General features: G+C 44.6%; 1 protein-coding gene across 1 annotated transcript; it reads right to left on the bottom strand.

Moving 5' to 3' along the window:
* Positions 1 to 23,991: 23,991 nt before the first annotated feature.
* On the bottom strand, positions 23,992 to 26,722 carry LOC139435743 (uncharacterized). The gene is made up of 3 exons (XM_071206585.1): positions 25,505 to 26,722; positions 24,783 to 25,423; positions 23,992 to 24,696 (listed from the first exon to the last, which is right to left on the bottom strand). The coding sequence occupies exons 1-3, from the start codon at positions 26,430 to 26,432 to the stop codon at positions 24,001 to 24,003; spliced, it is 2,265 nt and encodes a 754-aa protein (XP_071062686.1). The 5' UTR covers positions 26,433 to 26,722; the 3' UTR covers positions 23,992 to 24,000.
* Between the last annotated feature and the right edge of the window lie 391 nt (positions 26,723 to 27,113).

The following is a 27,113-nucleotide window of genomic DNA, read 5'->3' on the forward strand; positions in this document are numbered from 1 at the left end:
GGAGTTGAGCGGCAACCACCCTTTCAAGGGTTTTTGAAATGAAGGGAAGGTTGGAGATGGGCCTGTAGTGGTTAAGGTCAGCTGGGTCAGCATTGGGTTTTTTGAGGGTGGGTGTGATTGCAGCCATTTTGAGGGTGGGGGGTACAGTTCCAGAAATGAGGGATGAGTTAATTATTTTTGTGATCATGGGGGAAATGGACGGCAGACAGGCTTTGATGAGGGTAGTGGGGAGGGGATCAAGCTGGCAGGTGGTGCATTTGGCTTTGCAGATGAGCTTGGAGATGGTGGCTTCTGATGCTGGAGTGAAGTTGGAGAGGGTGCTAGTGGGTGGTTGGACCGTGGTGGCCATCCAGAGTAGGTCCGTTGAGGGGCGCCTGATGAGGCCAGCTGTAGGTGGATGTTGCTTACTTTGGAGCTGAAAAATTGCAGAAAGTCAGTGCAGCGTTCAGGGGAGATATTAGGAGGGAGGGTTCTGGGGGGCTGAAGTAGGTGGCTAACTGTTGAGAAAAGGGCTCTCGTGTTACCAGTGCCAGTGCTGATGAGGTTGGAGTAGTAGGTGGATTTGGCAGTGGAGAGGGCGTTCTTGTAGTGATGTAGGTGATCAGAAAAGATGTGGGTGTATACTGATAGTCCGGTCTTTTTACACAGCTGTTCAAGTCGACGACCAGTTGTTTTGAGCCATCGAAGGTCGGAGGTGAACCAAGGAGCGGTGTGGGCAAAGGAGACTGTGCGGGTTTTGACAGGGGCCAGGGCGTCAAGCGAGGAGGACAGACAGTCATTGTAGTGACTCACCAAGTCAGCGGGGGAAGAGGATGCAAGAGGGATGGGGTAGGAGTTGATCAGGGTGGTGAGATATGTGGGGTCGATGTGTTTGATATTTCTGAAGGAGATGATCCGTTCTTCTTTAGCTTTTAATCGGGGGGCGTGAACCTCAAAGAGCACAACTTTGTGGTCAGAGATAGGAAACTCGGCATCGGTGACATTACAAGGAGTAATGCCAGTGGAGCAGATCAAGTCCAGTATGTGACCTTTATTATGGGTAGGAAAGTTAACATGTTGTGTGATACTAAGACAGTCGAGGAGTGAGATGAAGTCATTGGCAAAAACACTGGATGGGTCGTCAATGTGGATGTTGAAGTCTCCAGTGAGAATAACAGTGGGGGACATTGCACATACAGATGTTAATAATGAGGAAAATTCAGTGAGAAAAACAGCAGAGGGTTTTGGTGGTCTGTAGATGGTGACATTAATGATGGGTTTGGGGCCTGAGAGTTTAACAGCTAGACATTCAAAGGAATGGAAAACTTAGTATTAGATTTTAAGTATATATTTAAAATGTATTTTTGTCATAAAGATAATTTTAGCTGAATACTTCCAGTTTGTGTTTTATTAAGCTCATCATTCGGCAACCTTTTATTGACCTGTAAATACATTTAATAAAAATACATTTATATTTTGAAACGCTTCTCTGTCCCTCAGTTAAAGAGGCTATTATATGGTTTTTGGGGTTTTCCCTTTCCTGTAGTAGTATGTTACTTTTAGGTGTTTGTGTATGTTAATGGTCTTACAAAACTCAGACTTCTAAACAAAAACAAAGCACCTTGGGAACATTAAAGAAAGTAAACATGTGACAGTAGAGGCACAGAATACAAATATAAACCTGATAAATGTGCATAATACTGTATGGCCTCTTTAGTGAACCTGTGAACTTAAAGTTATTGGTAGGTAAAGCATTGCCATTTTACACCTATTTCAGGTGTGGTGTCGGTTCTCTATCTCTTTTAACAATATATAATAATGTCCTGAACAAACCCAACCCCCCCTCCCACCCGGCCACAACAGCGTGCGTTTGCACTGGTGCTATGATGTTTAAAAATGAACCAGCTTTGGGAGATGAGAGCCACAGGAGCAGTGACATAGTTCATTTGCCGAATGCAACTCATAAAGTACAATACATTTAATATCACTAAACAACATTACTGGTGATTACCTCTCTACACTGAATATCAGATGTCTGCTTGCATTGTCTCCCTCTTTTATACTTCCTGCTGCCAGAGTTTTGTTTTTAAAAAATCAATAAAGAAAAACAGCTTGTGCACGTCTTCACGCGCACAAAACAGTTTGCTCTTCCCAGTCCCAAACCACACACCTGTACCTGGGAGGTCAATGATATGATGTTGCCCCATTACGCCATCTAGTGTTCAAAATATATTTAAAAAAAATGTAACCATTGTAATGGGTGCAACAGCATCTATTCACCAACACAAAGCCTCAACTGTACACACGCTGCACTGAATTAATGTGGGGAGTGGCTATAAACTGCTTTCATAGTCCAAAAGTAGAGACTGACTCCTGGTGGCTGATGTAATGCATGACAATACATCACATCAAAACAGTATGATAGAAATGATGTAGAATCAGTTTCAATTGTTTGTTTGCAACAGCCGCAGCAATGATTGTATTCAACACTATTTACTGTAGCCCATACAGATTGTTGTTTTGTATGCATCAAAATAGCAATATGGCTGAAGAAGAAACATCTTTGTAGTAAGTATATGTTATATTTTGTCTATAAAATATCGAAACATTCATTTTCTAACTGAATAATGTTAAAATGAAAATATAGTGGAAGATTAATTATACATGTCTGCAATTAGTAAAAGGTTCCAAATCATTAAATAAATGATACTAATACAATTATGCAAATAATAATAATAATAATTATATTGTATTATTATTATGATAATTATTATTATTATAGTGGGTGCTGGAGATTACCGGTTAATATCCAGTAACGAGGGGTTACGTATGGTAACCCTTATCATATAAGCACAGGCGGAGCCCTCTACTGGACTCATATCATGCAAGCATTCATCCACTGAGACTTCTATAAACGTAGCCGGCCCGGGGCGGGCCTACCTGAATGCGCATGCATCTCACCTTATAAAAGGAGGACTCGCCTCCTGACTGTCATCCTACACCTCTCTTCAGCGAGTGGTAGGGATAGGTTAGGATTTTTATCGGTACCGATACTGCTTATCTATACCGGTATTTTTCGATACTCTTATCGATACTTTTCAATAATTTGGTGCTCAAAATTATAGACATGATTAAAAGATGTGAAGATTATACAACAGTCATTTTATTGTAATTTATTTTTATTTATTATTTGATGTACATTTTTCAATGTCATACCAAGCAGGTATGAGTGTGTTTGACAGTGTTTCTCTGGAAGGGGGGGCGGTAATTAGGGGCAGTTCATAAATCCATGTAAACATGAACATTATTCAGTTAAAACGAGACGCTGCGTGCGCACCTCCTAAACCGGATGCTCCGGTCGGCTAACCATTATATTGCGTTTATTATTTATAATTGTAATGATGGATTATCAGTAATCATTTTAAAGTTACACAGAGACATTGCATTAACTGATTCTATGCCCTTAAACACAACTTTTGATCACAAAACAGCTAAGGTAAGACATAACTATGGGTGCACATAACTCTTTTGCCCTTTTTTTCATATACCAATAGCAGCACCGTTTGTCCAGCGGCTTAACAGTATACCAATACCGTCCAATCAGGTACTGACTTAGTACCGGTTCTCGATACCCATCCCTAGCGAGAGGCATAGGACCGACAGGGCCCCGAGTAGAGGGCTCCGCCTGTGCATATATAACAAGAGTTACCATACGTAACCCCTCGTTATATCTCTCACAGGAGCCCCGATGGATACACTCGCTGTCGTCCAACAACACCGTTCCACCCCACTGCCCCTGACCGGCTTTCTGGTTAGCAGCCGCTGCACCGCACCCTCCTTTACCTCGGTTGTGACCGTGGAGAAGTCTGGGCCGCAGCTGACAGAAAACAGTGCTCAGGGCTCCTCCCCCCCTGCCCATAGGCCGACGGAGAGAGTCCCCAGCCCCATATGGGCTCACTGACTGAATGAACACAAGTGGAGGACTCAATAGCACGACTCGGAGACAGAGGATTAGGATGCAAAAAAGGTCTTTATATCCAAGGTTCGATACACGGGAGATCAGTCAATAAGGCTAACAAAACAGACGAGGAGTAGACAGGAACCGGGTCAGGACACGAAGCTGGGTCAGGCACACGTGGAATCAGATACTAAGAAAAACACTGCTGGAACGCTAGGAATAACTAAGACGAACTGGCACTGAAGGGAATGTGGATGCAGACTAAATAGACAAAGGGAGAGATGATAATGGGGCACAGGTGAGGCTAATTAGGGAAGGGAAGCAGGTGGAGTTCAATCAAGGGCAGGAAAGCTGAGACTGAAATGAGAGAAACAACAATGAAAACAGGAACAATAACAAAAACATCAACATGCTGGCTAAGCCCTTACACTCACTGTGCACCACATCTCCCGAGTCCCTAAGGAGCACGGGGAGAGCACAAGTGCCCCATGTCCCTCACACTCAGACACTGACCCCGTGCAGAGTGTGTGTGGACTTTAGTGTGGAGGGCTCTCCCCTCCTGCCCCGTATGGGCCTAGTGCCCACTACTTTTCAGATGCCCACTGACCCACAGCCCCCCCTCCCCCGCCCCCACTCCTCACCAGTCCTGTGTTGCCCCACCAAGCACAGACGATGAGCAAGAGCCAGACATGTCCAACAGATAAAACGTTATGAAGGGGCCGTGCATTTGCCTTTGAATGGAGGCGGGATGCTGCAAAACTGGAGTGAATAACCCTGTTTCAGCGTCATGTCCATCCACTTTGTTAACACACAACTGAGTTTCCATTCCCCATAACATTGTGTTAGGGGACAAGCCCTCAGCTGCAGGGCCCCAGCTATAAAGCTGTGGTACTCCCTGGTGACCCGCTCCGCCGCAAAACTCCCCGTGAAGGGAAGTTCTGCCCATCGAGCGTCGAGACAGAAAGGGCCGATTTTTTACAGAGGTCTCTGAACGCACCGCCGCGTGCTCTTGTGCTCTGCGCCATAATGTCCCTTTTACCCCTACGGTAAACTGCATTAATCGGAGTCTTTACTCTAAGCGTAGTGTGTTCCCTGAAAGTAATACGCCGGCCATAATGCCCCTGTATGTGCATAGCGCCTTGATAGCACTTCCTGCGGTTTATCACTCTCATCTGCGCATGCCCACTAGCTACCTCCTTTATTGGAGTTACAACTGGGGCAGCGAGTGGGGAATTTGTACGGTCAACATAATGTGTAAGTGTAGAATTGTGGAAACAAAAGACACTTAGACTTGGATACATATCAACATCATTTGTATTGGTCCTTCTTGGATAGGGCGGTTAGTTCTAACCACACGTGACGCGACGCCACTGTGGCCAAGGACATCACCCGCCCCGCTGGGGTGGCCACCCCATGGATCAGATTGTTCATTTGGCCAATGCAGCGGTACGAATAATCACTCCCGTCCTGAGGCGGGGGTGTCTGTCTGGTGGGGAAATCAGGGAGACACCCAACACGCAGAGATTATTTTCCGCAGCCGCCATCTGTGCCCCGAGCCTGAATATTTTATCCAAATATTCTAAGGTATCTCGGTCCCGCGACAGTGGGGGCAGAGGTTTCTTTCCCCCCGCCCAACCAGCTGCCTGCGGAAGCAGATGGGCCACCAGGCTCTCGTCGAGGAGGGGCACACCGGGACACGCCGTGTCCGAGCGGCCCTGCACCCTGATGATACCTGCCATGGCTGCTATTGGGGCCTTTGTCCTCAATGGCTGCCCCCACCTCGCCACACACTGCCAGATATCTGGCAACGGGGGCGAAACGAAGGATGCACCAGGCCATAAAACCCCTGTTGAAGGTGGCAGCAGTGGGGGGAGCGGTAGGCCCACACGCTCCGCCACCAGGGTCATCACCGCTGGGAAGTCCAGATGCGCAGACCTGTGTGCTGGACCCTCCTGGCCGCTGGACCCAGAAGTTGGCTAACACGAATGGCACCTCGTCATCCTGTTCACCCATCTCCACCACCTCAAGGTCCTGATCCTCCGTCTCCTCCGGCGGACTGAACTTCACCCGGAAATGATCCCCACAATGTCGGCGGCTTAGCCGAGGGATCATCCGGTAGGCGTTGCAGGCCAGCGGCTGGCTTAGGCCGTCCCCGGCGAGGTCCGGCCCCAGGCATTGGAAGCACAGGCGTAGCGGATCAGCCCCCGCGATTAGGCCAGGGCCTGTCGGACAAGTCCGGTGTTCCATGCTTTTCCTCTTTTTCCTTTCTCGTTTACTGCTCAGGTTGTTTAATCCTGCTCGCTGAAGAGAAAAGGATGACAGTCAGGAGGCGAGGCCTCCTTTTATACGGTGAGATGCACGTGCATTCAGGTAGGCTCAGAGCCATATAATAGAAGAGTTACGACAACGGAAGTCCAAAAATGGTTATCGTCACGTGGTTCATGTAGACGAGGATTGTTCCCCGGAAGTTCATGGCGGGCAATGTGAATGCATTGATAACAGGAGATTTTTGGTAATTATTAGTGAATAAAGGTTTTGATTTGCAATATTTATACAACAAATCGATATGTGTATGTATTTACATCAATATGTTTTAAAAAATAAAATAGAATTTGCTAATATTAAGTGATAATATTAGGATTAGTGTGAACAACTATAGTTTACATGTTACTAACAGTGCCTTGGTTAAAGAGCCTGTTGTTGTTTATTTATAGCTTTGAATTCTTTAAAACCAATGTTATCTTCTTAAACTTCTATGGTAGTCAGGAGCATCACTTTCTAATGTGTATTGATATATTTAGAGGGAGGGGATCTAAAGTAATGCTTTAAAATTCAGATTAGATTCATTTCTACCATTTTATTAAATTCATGGTAGTTTCAGTAATCCCCTGGTAATTGAGGACACAAGTTATCTAAATGACTAATGTCATCTTTATGGCTTTCAGAAAGGACAGGAGACAGACAGGTGACTATCAAAGGACTAGCAGCAGCAGCAGCATGATGATGATGTTACATGTGTTGTTTTAGGAACATCCATTGCAAATACATGGAATTCAATAAACATTGAATAGCATATCATGCAGTTTGTCTGTGCCTTTTCCTCCGTGTTGTCCTGGTTTGCTGTGCTGCCTCCTAGTCGCCACCATGGTTTGCTGTGCTGCCTGGGGATGCTCAAATCGCTCCGAGAAAGGAATACGAATGTACGGCTTCCCCACTGACACAGAGCGGAAGAAAAAATGGCTGGCTCAAGTCAGCAGGAGCAATTTCACGACCAACAGCAAAAAAATATGTGATGTAATTATATACAAACACTGCATTTGCACTTTTTCACAAAACGAAAACCACACCATTGGGAAATGTTTTGTTTAATACAAAAAAACAGGGAAAGGCTTGAAAAACACAGAGTTGAGACTCAGGGTGCAGGGTGAGGGTCTCAGTGCAGGTATTCAGGCTCCATTGAATCCCCCTCTGGTTCTTGTGCTGAAAGAGGGAGTAACAGACAGGAGAAACGGTTATACACACCTATATAGCACACTTATTGGATCGGAAATTGCCTTGGGGAGATAAGGTGTGGTCTTTGTTCCCAAATGAAGTTATGGAACTTTATTATTTGTGAGTTTAACAAAGTATGACAAATGGCATCAGTAACAGATGTGATATGAATTTCTATAAAGTTGTCTCACATTCTTGGTCATATTTTATATACAGTATGTAATGAGTATAATATGTCCAGTAAGTATAAAGTGTTTCCTAACCACAATGGCATGTATTCAACCACAATGGCATATGTATGTGGGCAGACAAAACTGAGTTGTTCTGTGTGTGAAGTAACCTCAAGTCACTCCGCAGGCACATTTTGATGCAGACCAGTTTGTTAAGACAAAAAAGGGCAAGACTATGCTGAGAACAGAGGCTATACCCACCATCTTCGTGCATCGCCCTGTGGTCAAAAAGAGAAGGGCCCCTGCACCACGATTCACCCCGGGACCTGTATCTACAAAGCCCATAGCTCATGATCACAGCTATAGTGTGAAAGGTGACACAGGTATAATAAGTATGAACTTATTTTTAAGTGGTATAATATTTAAAATGTTCGAAAATGTACAGTGCCATGTCTTCTACTTACATTAGTCTCAAATATTGAGGGAAGAAGGGATGAGGAGACTGAGAGAAAGGAAAGTGAGGGTGAAGAAAGAGAGGACATGGCTAGTGAGGAGAGACAGGGAGGGCGGACACCACCCACTCAGCCAGCAGTCAGTCAGCATACGAGGGAACCAGCAGCCAGTCAGCATACGACGGAACCAGCAGCCAGTCAGCATACGAGGGAACCAGCAGCCAGTCAAACAGATCTATTAAAAACAATTAAAGAGAAAATTAAAGAGCCAAGAAGGAATCACCAAAAAAGCAAAGGCTGCACTAAGAAAAATCAGGAAGGAAAACGCAGCTCTCAAGACAACAATGAAAATTAGGGACAAGAAATATAAGAAAACGTTTTCAAAAGACCAACTTAAGGCATTAGGCAGACTCACCTCAAAGGGGATGGAATGGAGCAATGAGACAATTTAGAAGGCTTTAAAAATGTGCTTTGCGAGCGGACCAACGGGTTACAAAACTCTGCAGGAATCGAAGATTCCCCTTCCAGGAATAAGGACACTGCAAAGAAGGATGCAATGTGTTTGAGCCTGGTGTGTTGACAGAGGTCTTTGATTTCCTAAAATGATTACAGGCAAACTGTACGGTGATGTGACTTTACCAGGGGCCTATGCTACGAAGCTGGTTCAACCTAACCTGGATATGTTTGAGTTAGCCGGTTGGCCTAATCCAAAACATACGCGCTCTCGCTAAACTGTACTACGACGCTGGTTATCAAGTGGATCGCTCAAGCCAGCCGTGTCCTATCTAGTTAGGTGCGCGTTCACATGAAAGGGGTGGTATCTGGAGCATTCGACCAATCACAAACATGGAGAAGCATACTGACAGCGCAGCGTCATACTTCCTGAAAGAAAAGTGAACTTTAATACTAGTCAAAAATGAAGAAGTTAAACTTTAAACATCCATGATTTAAACACTTTATCCAGGATAAAAGCCACATAGCTGCACCTGCAAGGTGAATACAGCTGGCAAAAGAAAAAGTGTTTGAATGCGTACATTAACAGGTTTATGATATCACTGCCCCGTCTAAAACACGATCTGACTTCAATTACATTTGTCTCGAGTGTTTCGTCAACTTAATGTGTTGCTTAAAATAATACTTCTGCATACAGTATGTGACACTGTGAGTGCTGCACGGCCAGATACGGCTCAGCTGACTCAGATAAGGAGATATATGATACATTATGAAGTGATATGCCGCGGACTGTACTTAATGTACTCTGATCCGGTTACTTATGTTGTGGCCGATATTTAAGTAAGCTTTCTTAACGCTAATGTTATAATAGTCAGATTGCTCTGAAGATGGAGGTGATATTCTATTAATGTTCACGTTCACACAGTCGGTGATTTTTGCCGGCCGTCTTTCCTGCGACGGCAGTTTTTCTGTATTTCCTTTCTCCTGTAATATGACTTGATCGCTTTAAACTCCGCACACTGAGCTCTGATTCGTCAGCAGGCGGTGCTTTCACTGAGTTGAGCTCTTAGCCTGCAACCTAACCTGGTCCCGACCAGGTTAGCTGCTTAGCATATATTACCATGGAGATCTAGCCTGCTAAAAAGAGAACCAGCTTCGGATGACCGGAAAGCCGGAGTTTGCCCTGAATTTAGCCGGCTAAGCGAAAATCCTGCTTCGCAGTATACCCCCCAGGTCACACAGGGGTGGCAACACATGCTTGTGTGTTTATGTTGGCTGGAAACACAACACGGTAGAAGCAAGTAGTGGCATATCATTACACTGGCAATTCTACCAATGGAGCAGAGTACAGGCCAATTATTATTGATATAATACAGAGGGCAGCATCCATAGGGCTACATGTGCTTGATGTCACCACCGACATGGGTAGCCCTAACCGAGCCATGTGGAAATCCTTTGGGGTGGACCAAAATAAAACATCGGTGCCACATCCAGCAACACCAGACAGGCAGCTTTATTTCATGCCCGATGTCCCACATCTGGTAAAAATGGAGTAAGAGAGGGACTTGAAAAACCTTGGTGGCTCTCTACTCATGTTGTTACAGTTGTCTTGGTTACAGCTCAAGTTTTTTTTTTTGCCATTTCCACATCTTTAGAAAATATGAAATAAAAAATTGAAGTGAAATCAACCTCTTCTCTGGAGAACAAACTTTGATTTATCTGTCTTGTGAGTTTGCAGTCTTGCAGTTTTGCTCCTCCACCTGTAACATCACTGCCCCTCCACCTGCCATACAGTAGGTTACTAACAAGATTACTTATATAATACAGTGATAGAATACATGTTTAGTATGCTTACTTATATAAAACAGTAGTATTAAACTTACCTTGTGTTTTCACTCTCACTTAAGTCCCTCTCCCTTTGCCATCAATCCAAAATCAGCTGAGCTGCAACATTATACAGACGGGTAATAATCAACATAATCACAAGGACACAATATGGCTCTGCTAAAAACACTCACTCTTACATGCACCAAAGTTATATTTATCTAATATTTAACTCCCTCCACCCCCGCATACAATCCCGTTTAGAAGCCCCTCTTCTCTAATTCAACAACGTTGGACCAAATAGACATTAAGAGAACGGAATTTACAATTAAAAGGCTGTTCAACGTGTGTTGCTAACTTGCTTCGGTATCCTAGCTTAATCTGTTATCTGTAAACGTTCCCTAAATCTACTAATTTAGGGATAATCCACTGACATCCTTTAATACACATGTTAATTTGAATCAGATGTACTGATAATATCCGCAATATAAATCTTTAAACTTCTTCTTACCTTTAAAAGTCTGTCACGAACGGTCTATTATGCTGCAACTCTATAGCTCTGCTAGCCTTGGCGCTAACTTCCGGGGAACGATTGAGAGGCTCCACGATCCGCCATTGCTGTAAAAAAGTGGTCCATTGGAGTGAACGGAGATGTCGTAACTCTTCTATTATATGGCTCTGGGTAGGCCCTTCCCGGAGCCGGCTACGTTTATAGAAATCTCAGTGGATGAATGCTTGCATGATATGATCAAGGGGTAGTACCCATAGAGGCCAGTAGAGGGCGGAGCCTGTGAGAGCAACACAGTCTCATTCCCTGATCGTACAATAGCGACGCTTGGTCAGGGTCCTTTGGCGTGCAGTTGTGAGGCGCAGAGTCTCCTTCAGCTTCATAAACGGACGTGAAGAGATTTCAACTGATTGCAATGTATTCCCATCGACAGCGGTATTTGACACTACCCAGAATCCTCAGCTATCATTCCGCTTTGCTCGACAAACCCCGTGATTAGTCCTCAAGCTCTGTGATTGGTTGACCTCCAACTGCATTCCATATGAAAAAAAACGTTTCGTATTCAGCAGTGCTTGCTTTACTCTTTAAAAGTCATCACATGAATGCATAATAAATGGTTTGGCTGCATTAAATATTACACATCTGTGGTAGTTCTTTATTTATCTACAGAGATCGGGCCTCAGAATAGACCGGAATCTATTCTTTTACCGTTCTGTTTTAATTTCACAATAAAGTTAGTCGTAATATTTTGTTTTGATATTATTGTTTTTTATTAACTAGACCACTGGTTAAGACCATCTTTTCTGTGTTGCTGTGAGTTTTTCGCTTTTGTGTTACAAATATCAAAACAATAACAAAATATATTTGTCGTAAACTAAACCGGAAACAGCAGTATATTTTATTGTGTTAACACTGTAAACTTGACAGTTTTTTTTAAGCCAAACCACCTACTGGTTAAAGCACGTTATTACACGTTTACAGTTATTGCAATGCAGGTAGATTGTGTTGCATTTTAATGACTGTTTTAAAATGCTTTTTTCTTAATGTCTTTCATTTTTGTAAAGCATTTTGAATTGCTGTATAAATAAACTTGCCTTGCCTTGCCTAAGGTCTGTTCTATAGGGGGAAAGTAAAAGGTCAATGATAGAAATATAGAATAGAAAATATCAAGAAGATACTGTAAGTGATCTCTACAATAAAACAATTTAGTGCAGGATGTCCAAAGATATTAATAGGAGGATGTTCAAAACAGACAAACTAATTAGGCTTTATTAAAACATTAAATAATACTTTAGGTTAAAGGTGGGGTAGGTAATTTTGGAGAAACCAGCCCGAGTGCGCTAGAATTTAAAAATACACAGCCGGAAGAAATATGCTACCTTTAAAAGGTAGGGTAGGTACGTTTGAGAAACCGGCTCAACACTTTTTGTTATATTCCATGGAATGCTCTTAACATCCCGATAGCAATGAATATCTTAAGTGCTTTGAAAAAAAAAATCCATAACAATTGTATAGAGACTCTTATTGCACTATTTCACTATTTACTATTTTTCTTTTTGTATTTACTTGCACTTTTTTTTCTGTGTACCTGTTTTATTGTGTTGCACTGTTGGGGGGGGGGGGGGGGTAGGACACGTTCGAGTCCTGTTTTGGATAGTGTGCCGTTTTCATTCCATTTCAAAGTGCTTTAAACTTCACACACTGCCACACCAACATCCAATCACAGAGCTTGAAGACTAATCACGGGGTTTGTCAAGCAAAGCACATGTTGTAGTCCCAAATGATAGCTGAGGATTCTGGGTAGTGTAGTGTCTTCTGCCATCCTCAACTCCGAAAAAATATTTGTTTCTCCGAATCGAAGGGGAAAAATACAAAAGCATTCTACACAATTTAAACCAATCAATGTTGTGTAACTAACAAGGATAATCTGGTGTTTTTGAGTTGATGAGTAGTGCAGATATCACTGTAAAAGCAATCGACAGTAAAGAGAATACTTACTTCCGGGTGTCAAATCCTCCGTTATCCAATGGGAATGGACGCTCACATTGCCTTTAACTGCCACCGACATGGACCGATGCGGTGCTTCCCTGAGCATCAAATACCGCCGCCGATGGGAATACATTGTAACCAGTTGAAAGCTCTTCGCGTCCGTTTATGAAGCTGGATCAGCTTGGAAACAGGAAGCGCTCAAACGTTTGTGTGAATTTATCAAATTAAGCAGTGATTCCATGTCAGCCACAGCTTGTCACAACAAATCTGACTGATAATGTATTTAACAAACTTAAACTAACTTTATTAAATGTCAGGTCTTTGGCAGGAAAAACATTTGTAATCAATGATTTTATCACTGAGCACAATCTCGATTGTATGTTTTTAATGGAAAATTGGATTGGACAAAATAACAGGGCAGCTGTTCTTATGGAATCAACCCTTCCCAACTTTAGTTTTATGAGTCAGGAAAGAATGCATAAGAAAGGAGGTGGAGTTATATATAAACTAGGGCTGTCAAACGATTAAAAATTTTAATCAGATTAATCACAGTTTACTGTCAACAGGGGGGGCGGGGGGGCCTCGCTGCGGGGAAATTGTGGTATACAATGTTCTAAAGTAGTTTTTGATTTGCCAAACAGTTATTAGGCCAGGTTTAATGTAATGTATTGTTATTCAGTGAACTAATGTGATATTGATATTTGATATGATCACAATGGACTCTGTAGCCTATTTTCAATTGGTTATTTGGGGAAATGGCTAAACAATGAACTATTTGGCAAAATGGTTATTAATGTTTTTTTTTTTTTAAATAATTACATTCAATGAACTAATATAATATAAGGATATTTTCATATACTACTGTTATTATAACAATTGATTACTGTTACTTTTGACCTCATTAATGTAAAGCCTTTTTCCTATTTTGATCAGATACGCCCTTTTTCTTAGTTCATATGAGATAAAATCTTAGTTCCAAAAAGGCACATGTGACTTTCTTCCGAATAAAAAAAAGATAGAAGAATATTCTTTTCAATGAAAGTCAAAATATTGTTCATTAAGTATATTGTCATCCACATGTTTATGAAGTTTTCATATTAAATTAAATTTAATAAAAACAAAGTCAAGACAAAGTATGGTAGTTTTTTGTTTTGGCTCTCCTGTAAAGTTGGTCAAATGTCACTTACGCCCCTCTGGTTCTCACCCCTCGATATAAAAACGGCACTGCGTATAGATACAGTCAATCAGTGTAGTAGATGCAGTGAATCGCCGTAATCTAAGAAAAAGTACCTACTGTAACCTTACATTTTACTGTTTTAATATGTAGAAAACACCACATTTTACGGTTAAAAATATAAAGTTGAGGTAAAATTAACGGAAAAATACCATTACATTCATTTCATTTCAAACCTTTATTTAACCAGATTGGTCCCATTGAGAACATAGATCTCTTTTTCAAGGGAGACCTGCAGCATATAGGTTCCACATGAAACATAAAACAATAAAGGACATTATACATTATATTTACAGGATACATAGTTATAGACATTTACAAGTGCCCATTGTATCAGCAAGCATTTCATTTAGCCTAGCTTTAAAAACATGCAGAGGAATGAGATTGCTCAGTTTCAATTCTTGCTGAAGATTGTTCCAAGCAAGTGGAGCTGCGCACATAAAAGCTGTCTTACATAAGACAGTCCTTGCTCTTGGCACATCTAACAAGACTACATCATGTGACCTCAGACAATAGCTGCTTGCAACTCTCTGTGTTATCAGAGAGCAGATATAATACGGGAGTTTACCCATCAAAGCTTTATAGATAAACGTGTACCAGTGACTGAGCCTCCGTACAGAGAGTGATGGTAAACCTGCCTTGGTATACAGTGTACAGTGATGTGTAAGCGCTTTACAATTTGTGACAAATCTCAGAGCACTGTGATACGCAGCATCCAATTTGCTAAGGTAATTGGCAGGTGCATTCATATACAACAAATCACCATAGTCCAGCACAGGTAAAAAGGTCACAGTGACTAGCCTTTTCCTGGCCTCAAGCGAGAAACAGGACTTGTTTCTGAAAAAGAAACCTAGCCTAACCCTCAGCTTTTTAAGCAGGTTATTGACATGAAGTTTAAAAGAGAGACAATCATCAAGCCAGATACCAAGGTATTTGTAACAGGCAACAACTTCAAGTTTTGTTCCTTGCGTAGTTACAATATCTAAAACAGGCTCTGGTGTCTTTTTAGCTTTTGAAAAGAGCATTACCTTGGTTTTATCCACATTTAAAAGAAGCTTTAATTCAGAGAGCTGAGTCTGAATAGTGTTAAAAACAGCTTGTAATTTAACAACAGCCTCTTTAATGGAGGGACCTGCACAATACATCACAGTATCATCCGCATAAAAATGTAAAGTAGCTTCATCCACATTATCACCTACACTGTTAATATATATGGAGAATAAAAGTGGTCCTAAAACAGAACCTTGTGGTACACCATTATAAATGTTTAACCATTCAGAAGACAGTCCATCAAAATGAACACATTGGGACCTTTCAGAGAGGTAGTTCACAAACCACCCCACTGCATTGCTGGATATGCCAATACTGAGTAGCCTCTGCTTTAAAATGCGATGATCAACGGTGTCAAATGCTTTGGAAAGGTCAATAAACAGAGCTGCACAACTCTGCTTATTATCTAAAATAGTAGTAATGTCATTTACCACTTTCATTGTCGCAGTGATGGTGCTGTGTTTCTTTCTGAATCCTGACTGATGTTTAGACAGGATATCATTTATACATAAAAACTCCTTTACTTGTTCACTCACTAAGCGTTCAAGCACCTTAGCCAGAACTGACAATTTAGAGATTGGCCTATAGTTATTTAAAATAGTTTCCTCCCCTCCTTTCAGTAAAGGCAAGACATAAGCAGACTTCCATACTTTTGGAATTGTGTTCGTGCTGAGGGAGAGGTTAAAAAGAGAAGTAAGAGGTGGAGCAATAAAATCTGCAGCTATCTTTAAAAAGAAAGGTTCTACATTGTCCGGGCCAGCCGGTTTCCTAGGATCTAACTTGGATAATGCTTCATGAACAATACCAATAGTTAAAGGAGTAAAACTGAAAGGGTTTTCCAGACCACATTGTTCAGAGTCAAAGATTGGAGCGTTCACAGGAGCCACACAGCCAAACAGAGAGCCACAAGACACAAAATGCTCATTAAAGCAATTTAGCATAGTAGCCCTGTCTGATATAGTGCCAGATGCTGTGGTGAGGCACGGAGGTAGCTCATTTGGGATATCACCAGTGGAAATCGATTTTATGGCTTTCCAAAATTTCCTAGGATTATTCAGGTTTTCTGTGGTAATCGACAAATAGTACTTAGTAAGCTATTTCTTAGCTGCCTAAAACGTAGCCATTCTACCTCTGAGCCTGATTTCCTAGCCTTAGCCCAAGCATTATTTCTCTCATGAAGGAGACTGGACAGCTCAGCAGAAAACCAGGGATTGTTTCGTCCCTTCACTCTAAATTTACGCAGAGTTGCATGTCTATCTATAATTTTCATAAAACCAAGATAAAAATAAGACCATGCAGTTTCTACATCAGCACACAAATTGATTCTACCCCAATCAAAATCAAACAGATCATGTAAAAAACCCTGCTCCACAAAGTGTTTTTTGTCTCTCTTTGTGATGATACGTGGTTTAACCTTTTGGACCTTAGTGTCCCTAATTGTGGTTACAACACAGTGGTCACTCACATCATTAGCAAATACTCCCACAGATGAGTATTTATGTGGAACATTTGTTAAAATTAGATCAATTAAGGAGGATTTATTTGGGGACTTAATATTTGGGCGAGTAGGACTGTCTATAATCTGGGTAAAATTCAATGAGGTACACAGGTTTTTAAAATCCTCTGACACAGAAGTTAACCAGTCCCAATTAAAATCACCAAGCAGCACTATTTCCTTGTAGGAAAGTTGTGATAACAGTTTTGCCAATGACGATAAAGAGTCCTTGACAGCCGAAGGGGCCCTGTAGCAGCCCACCACCATAAGCTGTTGACCCTTTGTTACCTCAATATTCACGGCTAAAAATTCTAGCTGTTTACTAACAGATTTGGAAACCATATTAGTTACACAAAACTTATTTTTCACATAAATGGCAACGCCACCACCTTTTTTAGGCCGGTCAGTACGATATACACTAACCATTTATGTAAATGTCAGAGGCCAAAATGGATTTATCTAGCCATGTTTCTGATAAGACAATGACATCAGCATCAGTTGAACTCGCCCAAATACGGACACAATCTAATTTAGGTAACAGACTACGCACATTTAAATGAATTAAACCTAGCCCAGATCTAGATATAAAATCAGCAGGAGTAGCTATTTGACAAATACTGCTAGGTGGACCTGGATTTGGCTGATAGTAACAACAATAAAAATACCAAGCACCTTTTCCTCTTAATCAACACACATACATTGTCAGCTGTTCTAGAGTCACCAGCAAACTTCGAGAAAGTGAGATTAGAGTTTAAAAAACAATTCTGAAGGACCATCGTGGCAGGCATGTGAGAAAGACAAACATTTTCCGAAATGAATGTCCGCGACAGTGCAACCAGCAATTGTTGTGCAACACCTCCGAAACTGTACAGGGGATGTCCACTGCGGGCGGCAGAACATACCCGAATCCAGTAGATTTTTCAGGACGACTAGCGATCTTCTCCTTGTCCAGCACAGCCAAGAAAAGGCACAGCAGAAACACGACACCCGCCATTCTCCCAGTCCAGCACAACAGTATCCACGCTGTTCCCGGAGCAAGGTGGAAACAGGCCTCAGCTACAGCAGTACAGCAGAGTAGAGAAGGTAATCCCACCGCGTTACACCGGCTATTTAATCCACTTTACATCTCCGCCGGTAGCACAGGCGCGGAGAGGAGCGGCGATACACGGTGTGAGGAGCGGCGAGAGGAGCGGCAAGAGGAGCGGCGAGAGGAGCGGCGAGAGGAGCGGCGAGAGGAGCGGCGAGAGGAGCGGCGAGAGGAGCGGCGAGAGGAGCGGCGAGAGGAGCGGTGTGAGGAGCGGCGAGAAGGGCGGCGAGAGGAGAGCCGGGACCACACTTCCGACTCTTTATCTCTGCAAGAGTTGCTCCCTCTCGTGCTAAATCCACTCGGCGGGCAAAAGTAGGATCCCAGAAGTGATTCGCCCAGTGTGGAGTGGCTCCTGAAACCCTTCCCGGCGTGCCTTTAGTGGAACTCGGGTCCGCTGTGGTGGATGAGGTTGAACGTGGCTCTCATCCGGAACTCAGCAAAGGTGGATCACGTCTCAGCGCTGACGGCGTGTGATACATAAACTTACAAAGATTGAAATACCCTAAAATTAATAGTATTATTCTTTTTAAATTATAGATTTAGCTGGTGTTGTCTAAAACCTTTTACTATTCAGCAATAATTTCTACGGAAACAAGATGTTAAAAATATATTTCTTTTTTAATTTTGGTTGATTTCAAGGTCAAATGTTTAAATATGTTATGTAACTGTGACGGAGCGGGTCACAGAGTGACTGACTCCGCCACTGACAGCCGACACACACACACACCAAACATTTCCTGCTCTCTTCCGTCAAATGAACCATGCAATTTCTTATTTATTTTACGTTTGTTTAATTATGTGGAATGATTATGTTAAGAGGGGGTTAACCTGTTTATGTTTGGGTCGGATTATTTTGTTGAAATTTGGTTTTGAGTTGATTGTGTCACCTGTTGACGGTGAGCCTGTGGGAGGGGCTATGGGGTCAAAAGGGACGGTGTTGGTTCCTTGTTTTTTTGGACTGTGTCACTCGGAAGAATGTTGCAATGAAGGCAACAGTTGGGACATGTTTGGGAGTTGGTTGCAGAGAAGGTAACCCAGAGCATGTTTACTCTAATGAGTCTAAATGGCCTGTTTGTGGATTTTTATTTTGTTGTCTAACTTGTGCTGGTTCGCTATTTTTGTTGTTGTTGCTGTTATAAATAAAGTTTTGGAGCGTAACCAAACCGACTAGGCCAGTGTTTGTGAACGGACAATTAGAGCCCCGTCACAGTAACCATGTGTCTAATTTGGCAGCAAAACAGTCAAATGACAGACAACAACCATAAAGTTAGAGTAAGATATTTGAACTGGAATTAAATGCAAAAATGTATTTACAGAAATTGTCTTTAAAGATTTAACAGGAAAACACTGTAGGCCTAATATTACTGTTTGTTTGTCTTTTTACAATCAATAACCTTTAATGGAAGGAGAGAACTAAAAGTTCTATGGGCAAACACTGTAATTTTACAGATTATCCTCTGTTTAAAATGAATAAACTTTAATAAAAAGTTATACTGCAAACACTGTAATTTTACAGATTTGTCTCTATTTTTACAGTCAATAACCTTTAATAAAAGTAAAGCACTAAAACTTAAACGTGCCCCTACGGCACTTGAAATAGAATCCAGCCGAACCACGACAGACAAGTCAGGCAGGATTGGAACGAGTCCACAACACTCCGAATTTTTACCATAGCAACAAGCCGACCAATTGGAATTGGATATGAGGCGTCACTTCACTGGCCCCACCACCACTCACTGAACACTACTAAAGGCCGCTACACACCAACCTGAGACCAAAGAAGGCGTCCCGACTTTTACGTCCGCTACGTCGCCTGCGTCGGCTACGCCGCCCGCCTACGAACACACCGCAAAGACTTCAGTTGACGAGTGCCAATAACTGTCCTTACCAGCAGGCAGCGGTAGTGTGTATTCGTCATTCAAAAGAGGCAACAACCGGAAGACAGACTATACACGAGAGAAGAAGAACAGGCTGCGTGATATAAACCAGCAACAAATAGCGTCTGGGTTCCATTTTCACTCTCTCTCGTCGATCGAAAACATGTAAACATAAAAAAGAAACTCTTGCGTCCAGGTGAGATGAAAATTAAAAAGATTAACCGTCTGTGTGTGCCTTCTTAATCGTTTGTTTTGGTCCCTAACATACCCTAGGGACCAGAGGGTACAATGGTTGGACATTTACTACCGGCCGCGGTATGCCTAGTGTACAGGGTCCATATAACCGACTTAATGCATAGCGGGAAGTCGGTTATATAGACATCAACAGAATAAGTGTTTAACGGTGATTTAAACTAGTTTATGCGGGGAAAAGAGTGCTCAAAATCGGATTCAACAGGCCATCCACACCGACTCCCATTAAAAGTGATTGAAATGTACAGGAATCTGTCCATTTCAATCACATTTGATGACCCGTCCAGGGTGACTTTCTTCCCCAGGAATTAGTGTCTGAAAGCTGGCTAACATTACTTTAAATACAGTGTGCACATGGCTTTATTACCCATGAAATAGTGTGTGAAAGCTGGGTGACTTTGATGTGAATTTAAGGAAGATATGGCCATTTCATCCACACCTCACGACTCCCATTAAAAGTGATTGAAATGTACAGGAATCTGTCCATTTCAATCACATTTGATGACCCGTCCAGGGTGACTTTCTTCCCCAGGAATTAGTGTCTGAAAGCTGGCTAACATTACTTTAAATACAGTGTGCACATGGCTTTATTACCCATGAAATAGTGTGTGAAAGCTGGGTGACTTTGATGTGAATTTAAGGAAGATATGGCCATTTCATCCACACCTCACGACTCCCATTAAAAGTGATTGAAATGTACAGGAATCTGTCCATTTCAATCACATTTGATGACCCGTCCAGGGTGACTTTCTTCCCCAGGAATTAGTGTCTGAAAGCTGGCTAACATTACTTTAAATACAGTGTGCACATGGCTTTATTACCCATGAAATAGTGTGTGAAAGCTGGGTGACTTTGATGTGAATTTAGGGAGGGAGAGCAGCAGCAGCAGCCGCCGCAGCAGCAGCAGCAGCAGCAGCAGCAGCAGGCTGTGACCCTGGCGGAAATACATTGATTGTTTTAGCCAGGAATAAGTGTTTAGAAGGCGGGTAAAGTGTTCCTGCAGCTCCTCCATGACGGTAATAATGATTAGATATAATTGCCAGGGCAGAAAGCTCTTTTTAAAAGTGAAAAAACGATTTGAAACCGTTTGAAATGACTGGCGGGTGCTGATGGAAAGCAGGCGGAAATAAATGGATTGTTTACCCAAGAAAAGGTGTTTAAAAGGCGGGTAAAGTGTCCCTGCAGCTCCTCCATGACGGTAATAATGATTAGAAATCATTTACAGGGCAGAAAGCTCTTTTTAAAAGTGAAAAAACGATTTGAAACCGTTTGAAATGACTGGCGGGTGCTGATGGAAAGCAGGCGGAAATACATGGATTGTTTACCCAGGAAAAGGTGTTTAAAAGGCGGGTAAAGTGTCCCTGCAGCTCCTCCATGACGGTAATAATGATTAGAAATCATTTACAGGGCAGAAAGCTCTTTTTAAAAGTGAAAAAACGATTTGAAACCGTTTGAAATGACTGGCGGGTGCTGATGGAAAGCAGGCGGAAATACATGGATTGTTTACCCAGGAAAAGGTGTTTAAAAGGCGGGTAAAGTGTTCCTGCAGCCCTTTAAATACAGTGTGCACATGGCTTTATTACCCATGAAATAGTGTGTGAAAGATGGGTAAATTTGCTGTGAATTTAAGGGAGATATGGCCCTTTCAAACAGGGAGATGACTGGCGGGTGCTGATGGAAAGCAGGCGGAAATACATGGATTGTTTACCCAGGAAAAGGTGTTTAAAAGGCGGGTAAAGTGTTCCTGCAGCCCTTTAAATACAGTGTGCACATGGCTTTATTACCCATGAAATAGTGTGTGAAAGATGGGTAAATTTGCTGTGAATTTAAGGGAGATATGGCCCTTTCAAACAGGGAGATGACTGGCGGGTGCTGATGGAAAGCAGGCGGAAATACATGGATTGTTTACCCAGGAAAAGGTGTTTAAAAGGCGGGTAAAGTGTTCCTGCAGCCCTTTAAATACAGTGTGCACATGGCTTTATTACCCATGAAATAGTGTGTGAAAGCTGGGTGAGTTTGATGTGAATTTAAGGAAGATATGGCCATTTCATCCACACCTCACGACTCCCATTCAAAGTGATTGAAATGTACAGCACTCTGTACATTTCAATCACATTTCCCGACCCGACCAGGGTGACTTTCTTCCCCACGAATTAGTGTCTGAAAGCTGGCTAACATTACTTTAAATGCATGGTGCACATGGCTCTGTTACCCATGAATTAGTGTGTGAAAGATGGGTGAGTTTGATGTGAATTTAAGGGAGATATGGCCATTTCATCCACACCTCACCACTCCCATTCAAAGTGATTGAAATGTACAGCACTCTGTACATTTCAATCACATTTCACGACCTGTGTAGACTGGCTTTCTTACCCATTAGGTACACCGACAAAGCCACCTCTTCGGGGCCGCTCCAAGACCCCCAAAACACGGACGCAGCAGCCCCAGCATCTCTCCCTGACATGAGCAAACAGGTTATTTCAGACTTCCATGACATACCCCGGGGAAAAGCACCTCTCTGTGGCCGCTCCAAGACCCCCAAAACACGGACTAAGGAGCTCCAGGATCCCTCCCTGCCTTGAGAAAACAGGCTAGTTCACACTTACATTACGTACACCGACAAAGCCACCTCTTCGGGGCCGCTCCAAGACCCCCAAAACACGGACGCAGCAGCCCCAGCATCTCTCCCTGACATGAGCAAACAGGTTATTTCAGACTTCCATGACATACCCCGGGGAAAAGCACCTCTCTGTGGCCGCTCCAAGACCCCCAAAACACGGACTAAGGAGCTCCAGGATCCCTCCCATGTACCTCCAGAACCTCGAGCACCTTGGGTCCCCGGGCCCCCGAACTTAAGCACTCCCCCACGGACTAAACCAAGATGATCACACCCTCAAGAATCTCGTGCCCCTGGGAATCTTAAAGGGGGGTCTACTTTGCGGTGCTTTACCGTCCGCCCATCAGCACCCATAGTCGGCCTTCCTCACAGCAGCAGCACCCAACCTCCATGGAGGATGTTTCTCGTGCCCCTGGCTACACTTAAAGGGGGTATACTTTGCGGTGCTTTACCGTCCGCCCATCAGCACCCATAGTCGGCCTTCCTCACAGCAGCAGCACCCAACCTCCATGGAGGATGTTTCTCGTGCCCCTGGCTACACTTAAAGGGGGTATACTTTGCGGTGCTTTACCGTCCGCCCATCAGCACCCATAGTCGGCCTTCCTCACAGCAGCAGCACCCAACCTCCATGGAGGATGTTTCTCGTGCCCCTGGCTACACTTAAAGGGGGTATACTTTGCGGTGCTTTACCGTCCGCCCATCAGCACCCATAGTCGGCCTTCCTCACAGCAGCAGCACCCAACCTCCATGGAGGATTTTGCTCGTGCCCCTGGCTACACTTAAAGGGGGTCTACTTTGCGGTGCTTTACCGTCCGCCCATCAGCACCCATAGTCGGCCTTCCTCACAGCAGCAGCACCCAACCTCCATGGAGGATTTTGCTCGTGCCCCTGGCTACACTTAAAGGGGGTCTACTTTGCGGTGCTTTACCGTCCGCCCATCAGCACCCATAGTCGGCCTTCCTCACAGCAGCAGCACCCAACCTCCATGGAGGATTTTGCTCGTGCCCCTGGCTACACTTAAAGGGGGTCTACTTTGCGGTGCTTTACCGTCCGCCCATCAGCACCCATAGTCGGCCTTCCTCACAGCAGCAGCACCCAACCTCCATGGAGGATTTTGCTCGTGCCCCTGGCTACACTTAAAGGGGGTCTACTTTGCGGTGCTTTGCCGTCCGCCCATCGGCACCCATAGTCGGCCTTCTTCACAGCAGCAGCACCCAACCTCCATGGAGGATTTTGCTCGTGCCCCTGGCTACACTTAAAGGGGGTCTACTTTGCGGTGCTTTGCCGTCCGCCCATCGGCACCCATAGTCGGCCTTCTTCACAGCACCACCTGCCCTGCTGGAGGTTCACACTTTAACTTTTTTTACCCTCTTCTACCTTACAAATCATCCCACACTTGAGCACTCCTCACTCGGACTAAACACCTACATGCTACCACCAGAACCAGAATATCGTGCCCCTGGGGATCTTAAAAGAAGAAAACCCATAGTGGGATTTAAAAACAGAAGACTTAGTAATTTTAACAAACTTTATTTACAGTAATATTGACAGTAATAAATACATTCAAACAGGATATAACGTATTTACAAGGGGACTGATTACAACAACACACTGCATATTTACAAGTTGATCACTGGCAACAGTGGGTGAAGTTGGGGCAGAGTATGGCACCCTCTCTTCACCCATGTCTGAGGGGTTGTGTTCGGCCAGTGACTGGTCCCTCTTCGGGACATGTCTTGGTAGGGAGTCTTGGTAGGGAGCCGGGCTGTGCTCCTCTCCAGAGTTGTCACTGTCGATGTCAATACCCGCAAAAGTGTCTTCATTTCCCGCTGCTGCTGCTGTCGATGCCGCCGCCGCTGCTTGATGTGACTCTGTGAAGAGCAACCGAATGTCCGCAGCCTCCTTCAAAGAAGGATTATTCGCGTAAAATTTGTCCGCAGTTGCAGTGTTGTGACACATGAAATCACTCACTCTTTGGCGGTTGCCTTTGTCTTGAAACCTCTTCGCATTATCGGCGTGGACTGTGCGGAGTTCGGTGAAGTTAATGGGACTGCGGAGCCCCACATCAGCCCATGCCAACCTCAGGGAGTAGGCAAGCTTCCTGAACGGGTTCTTCCCCTCTGTGTACAGAAAGTAACGGCTCTGGGTGCAGGTCAGCGTACCCTTAATTTCCAGCCACCTCTTCATCCATCCAAATTCTTCTACGGTGAGGTACAGCTGCGCCTCCCCGAACGCGTTGGCCGTCTTGTGGTTACTTACCTGTTATGACAGAGATAGAGAGTGTCAATACAATGTCAATCATGCATATAACTGCCAGAATAAATACATTGATTAATAGCACTCACATGAACCAGGTAGCCGAAGGCAGTGCCAGTTGTATCCGCCTTTCGGACCTCGGCGTTGGTCATGTTGGAGTAGACCCCCGGACGGTGGCCATAAATGCAGCTCCAATGAAGAGTCATATACCCATAGAGCAGTGTCCGGGTCGCGGTAGTCGGATTGCTGGCCATCACATCCAGGAGCTGAGGGATGCGAGTGGTGGTCGAAGTCAAGCATGTCATTAGGTCGTTGTGGCTCGGCAGACCTTCCATCTTGTCACGCTTCACTTGCATCTGGTGGATAAGTACTTTTCTCTTCAGGGACTTCAGGATGGCAACTACTTCCCGTTTGATTAAAATCATGTCGGTTTGGCTGAGCCTGCTCCCCTTGCACGGTGTGTCGGCCATGTACTTGAGAAAGTGTGATATATTCTTGATGTAGAAGTCGGAGGTCGTGACCTGAAGGCTTGACTTCATCAGGCTCCGGGACCACCCGCGTATCCTCTTGAGATCCCTCAAAAAGAGCCAGTCAGACAGGCGATTGAAACCGTGTGCCATGAAACTGAGGAACGACTTCACTCTGCTTAGTTTGGAGACTGTGTTTTCCTGGAGCCTCACTGGTGGGTCGATACCTGCATAATGCTCCCGGTATCCTTGCAGATACTCCTCTGTGAAATATAAACAGTACTTTAATGACAACACATGATGTGTTACAGAAACTGCATGTGTCACATAGCCAAAACACTTACCCATGATCCGTGGGAATGTTATGTCCCGCATTATATTTCCCCAGCCCCTGCCCCGGAACCAGGGGGAATTTATGGGAGGGGAGGTTGACGAGGCCTCGGTATGGATGGATGCAGGCTCTGAGGAGCTGGATGAATGGGTGTGAGAGCCAGTGGGGGACTTGCTGCAGGCGGGAATGGGAGACGTGCTGCAGGCGGGAATGGGAGACGTGCTGCAGGCGGGAATGGGAGACGTGCTGCAGGCAGGAATGGGAGACTTGCTGCAGGAGGGACCTTTCGACTTGGACAGCCTCGTTGGTGTCGACTCTGGTCGGGGTCGTTTCTTCAGAATGACCCGCTCTCGTTCCTCCCCATCGAACGCGGGCATGTCCCCGGCCCGCTGATCCATCTGTCGCTTGTCCTTTATCCTCTGCTGCAACTTGCAGCGCAGGGATTTCACCTCAGCAGCATATATGTCCCGCTGAGCCCTCACTGCGTTAGCCTCCAGCCTCCATTCTTTGCAGTCCGGGTTGTCACATTCATTCACCGGGGACAAGGGTGGAGGTTGTGACAGTATATCGTCGTCTGCCACCGTGTCAACAGCCCAAGCGGTAATCATTTCTATGGTGGGGTTTGTCATTCGGAGTTCATAAAGCTCCTTCTTGGCCACTGTCATTTTCATTTGATTTTGAACCACATGTAGTTCCTCCCGGGCCAGCTCAACATGGTCTCTGGCCAAGTGGCGATCCAGCCTTGTGCCGTGGTACTCGCATCCCAGAATGGTACAGGGATGGAGCCTAATGTTGGTCCGTCCGTTGGCCAACAACAGCAGAATTTTTCTTTCATCCAAGTTACGCACACCATGGTTCCTCTGTAGGTGCTTGCTCAGGGCACGGTAGGAGCTATTGCAGATCGGACAACGGACCGCCATCCGACCTGTATTCTTGAGCATTTCGGTACCGGGAAATGTCACCAGAATCGTGGGTAAAAAAGAAGGAAGCGTGAAAAGACTCACGAAAGACGCACTCAGCTTATTTTCAAATCAGTGTTTGTTTTCATTTGCATCATGGTGCGGTGTCCCATTTAGGCACTCGTTAGGCGGGCAGAGATCCCTGTAATCTCCCCTCACGTTCCTCCAGAGTCTGATTCTCCCAAAGGATACCCGACAGTTTCGGGTACGACCCAGAGGGCACACGGTGGACGGCCAGGGCGAGGCCGCCACACCGCGCTGGAGTCAGGGTCCCGGTGAGGCGCAGGACGGAGCACCCGGCAGTAGCCTCCAGCAGACCCCCGCGCGGTTCCCTCGTCCCTCAGAAGAGGTGGAGAGGCGGAGGGGTGGGTCTTTTCATCTGCTGGCGGGTTGCCGGGATAACAGTATCCTCCGGGGAGGCATTGAACTCTTCTCAACTTCCCCCCGGAGGAGGCAGGGGAGTCAGGTACCCAGAGGGTGGACGGCCAGGGCGAGGCCGCCACACCGCGCTGGAGTCAGGGTCCCGGTGAGGCGCAGGACGGCGCACCCGGCAGTAGCCTCCAGCAGACCCCCGCGCGGTTCCCTCGTCCCTCAGAAGAGGTGGAGAGGCGGAGGGGTGGGTCTTTTCATCTGCTGGCGGGTTGCCGGGATAACAGTATCCTC

This window comes from Pseudochaenichthys georgianus, chromosome 18 (assembly GCF_902827115.2).
Source record: "Pseudochaenichthys georgianus chromosome 18, fPseGeo1.2, whole genome shotgun sequence".
NCBI classification, from domain to species: Eukaryota; Metazoa; Chordata; class Actinopteri; order Perciformes; family Channichthyidae; genus Pseudochaenichthys; species Pseudochaenichthys georgianus.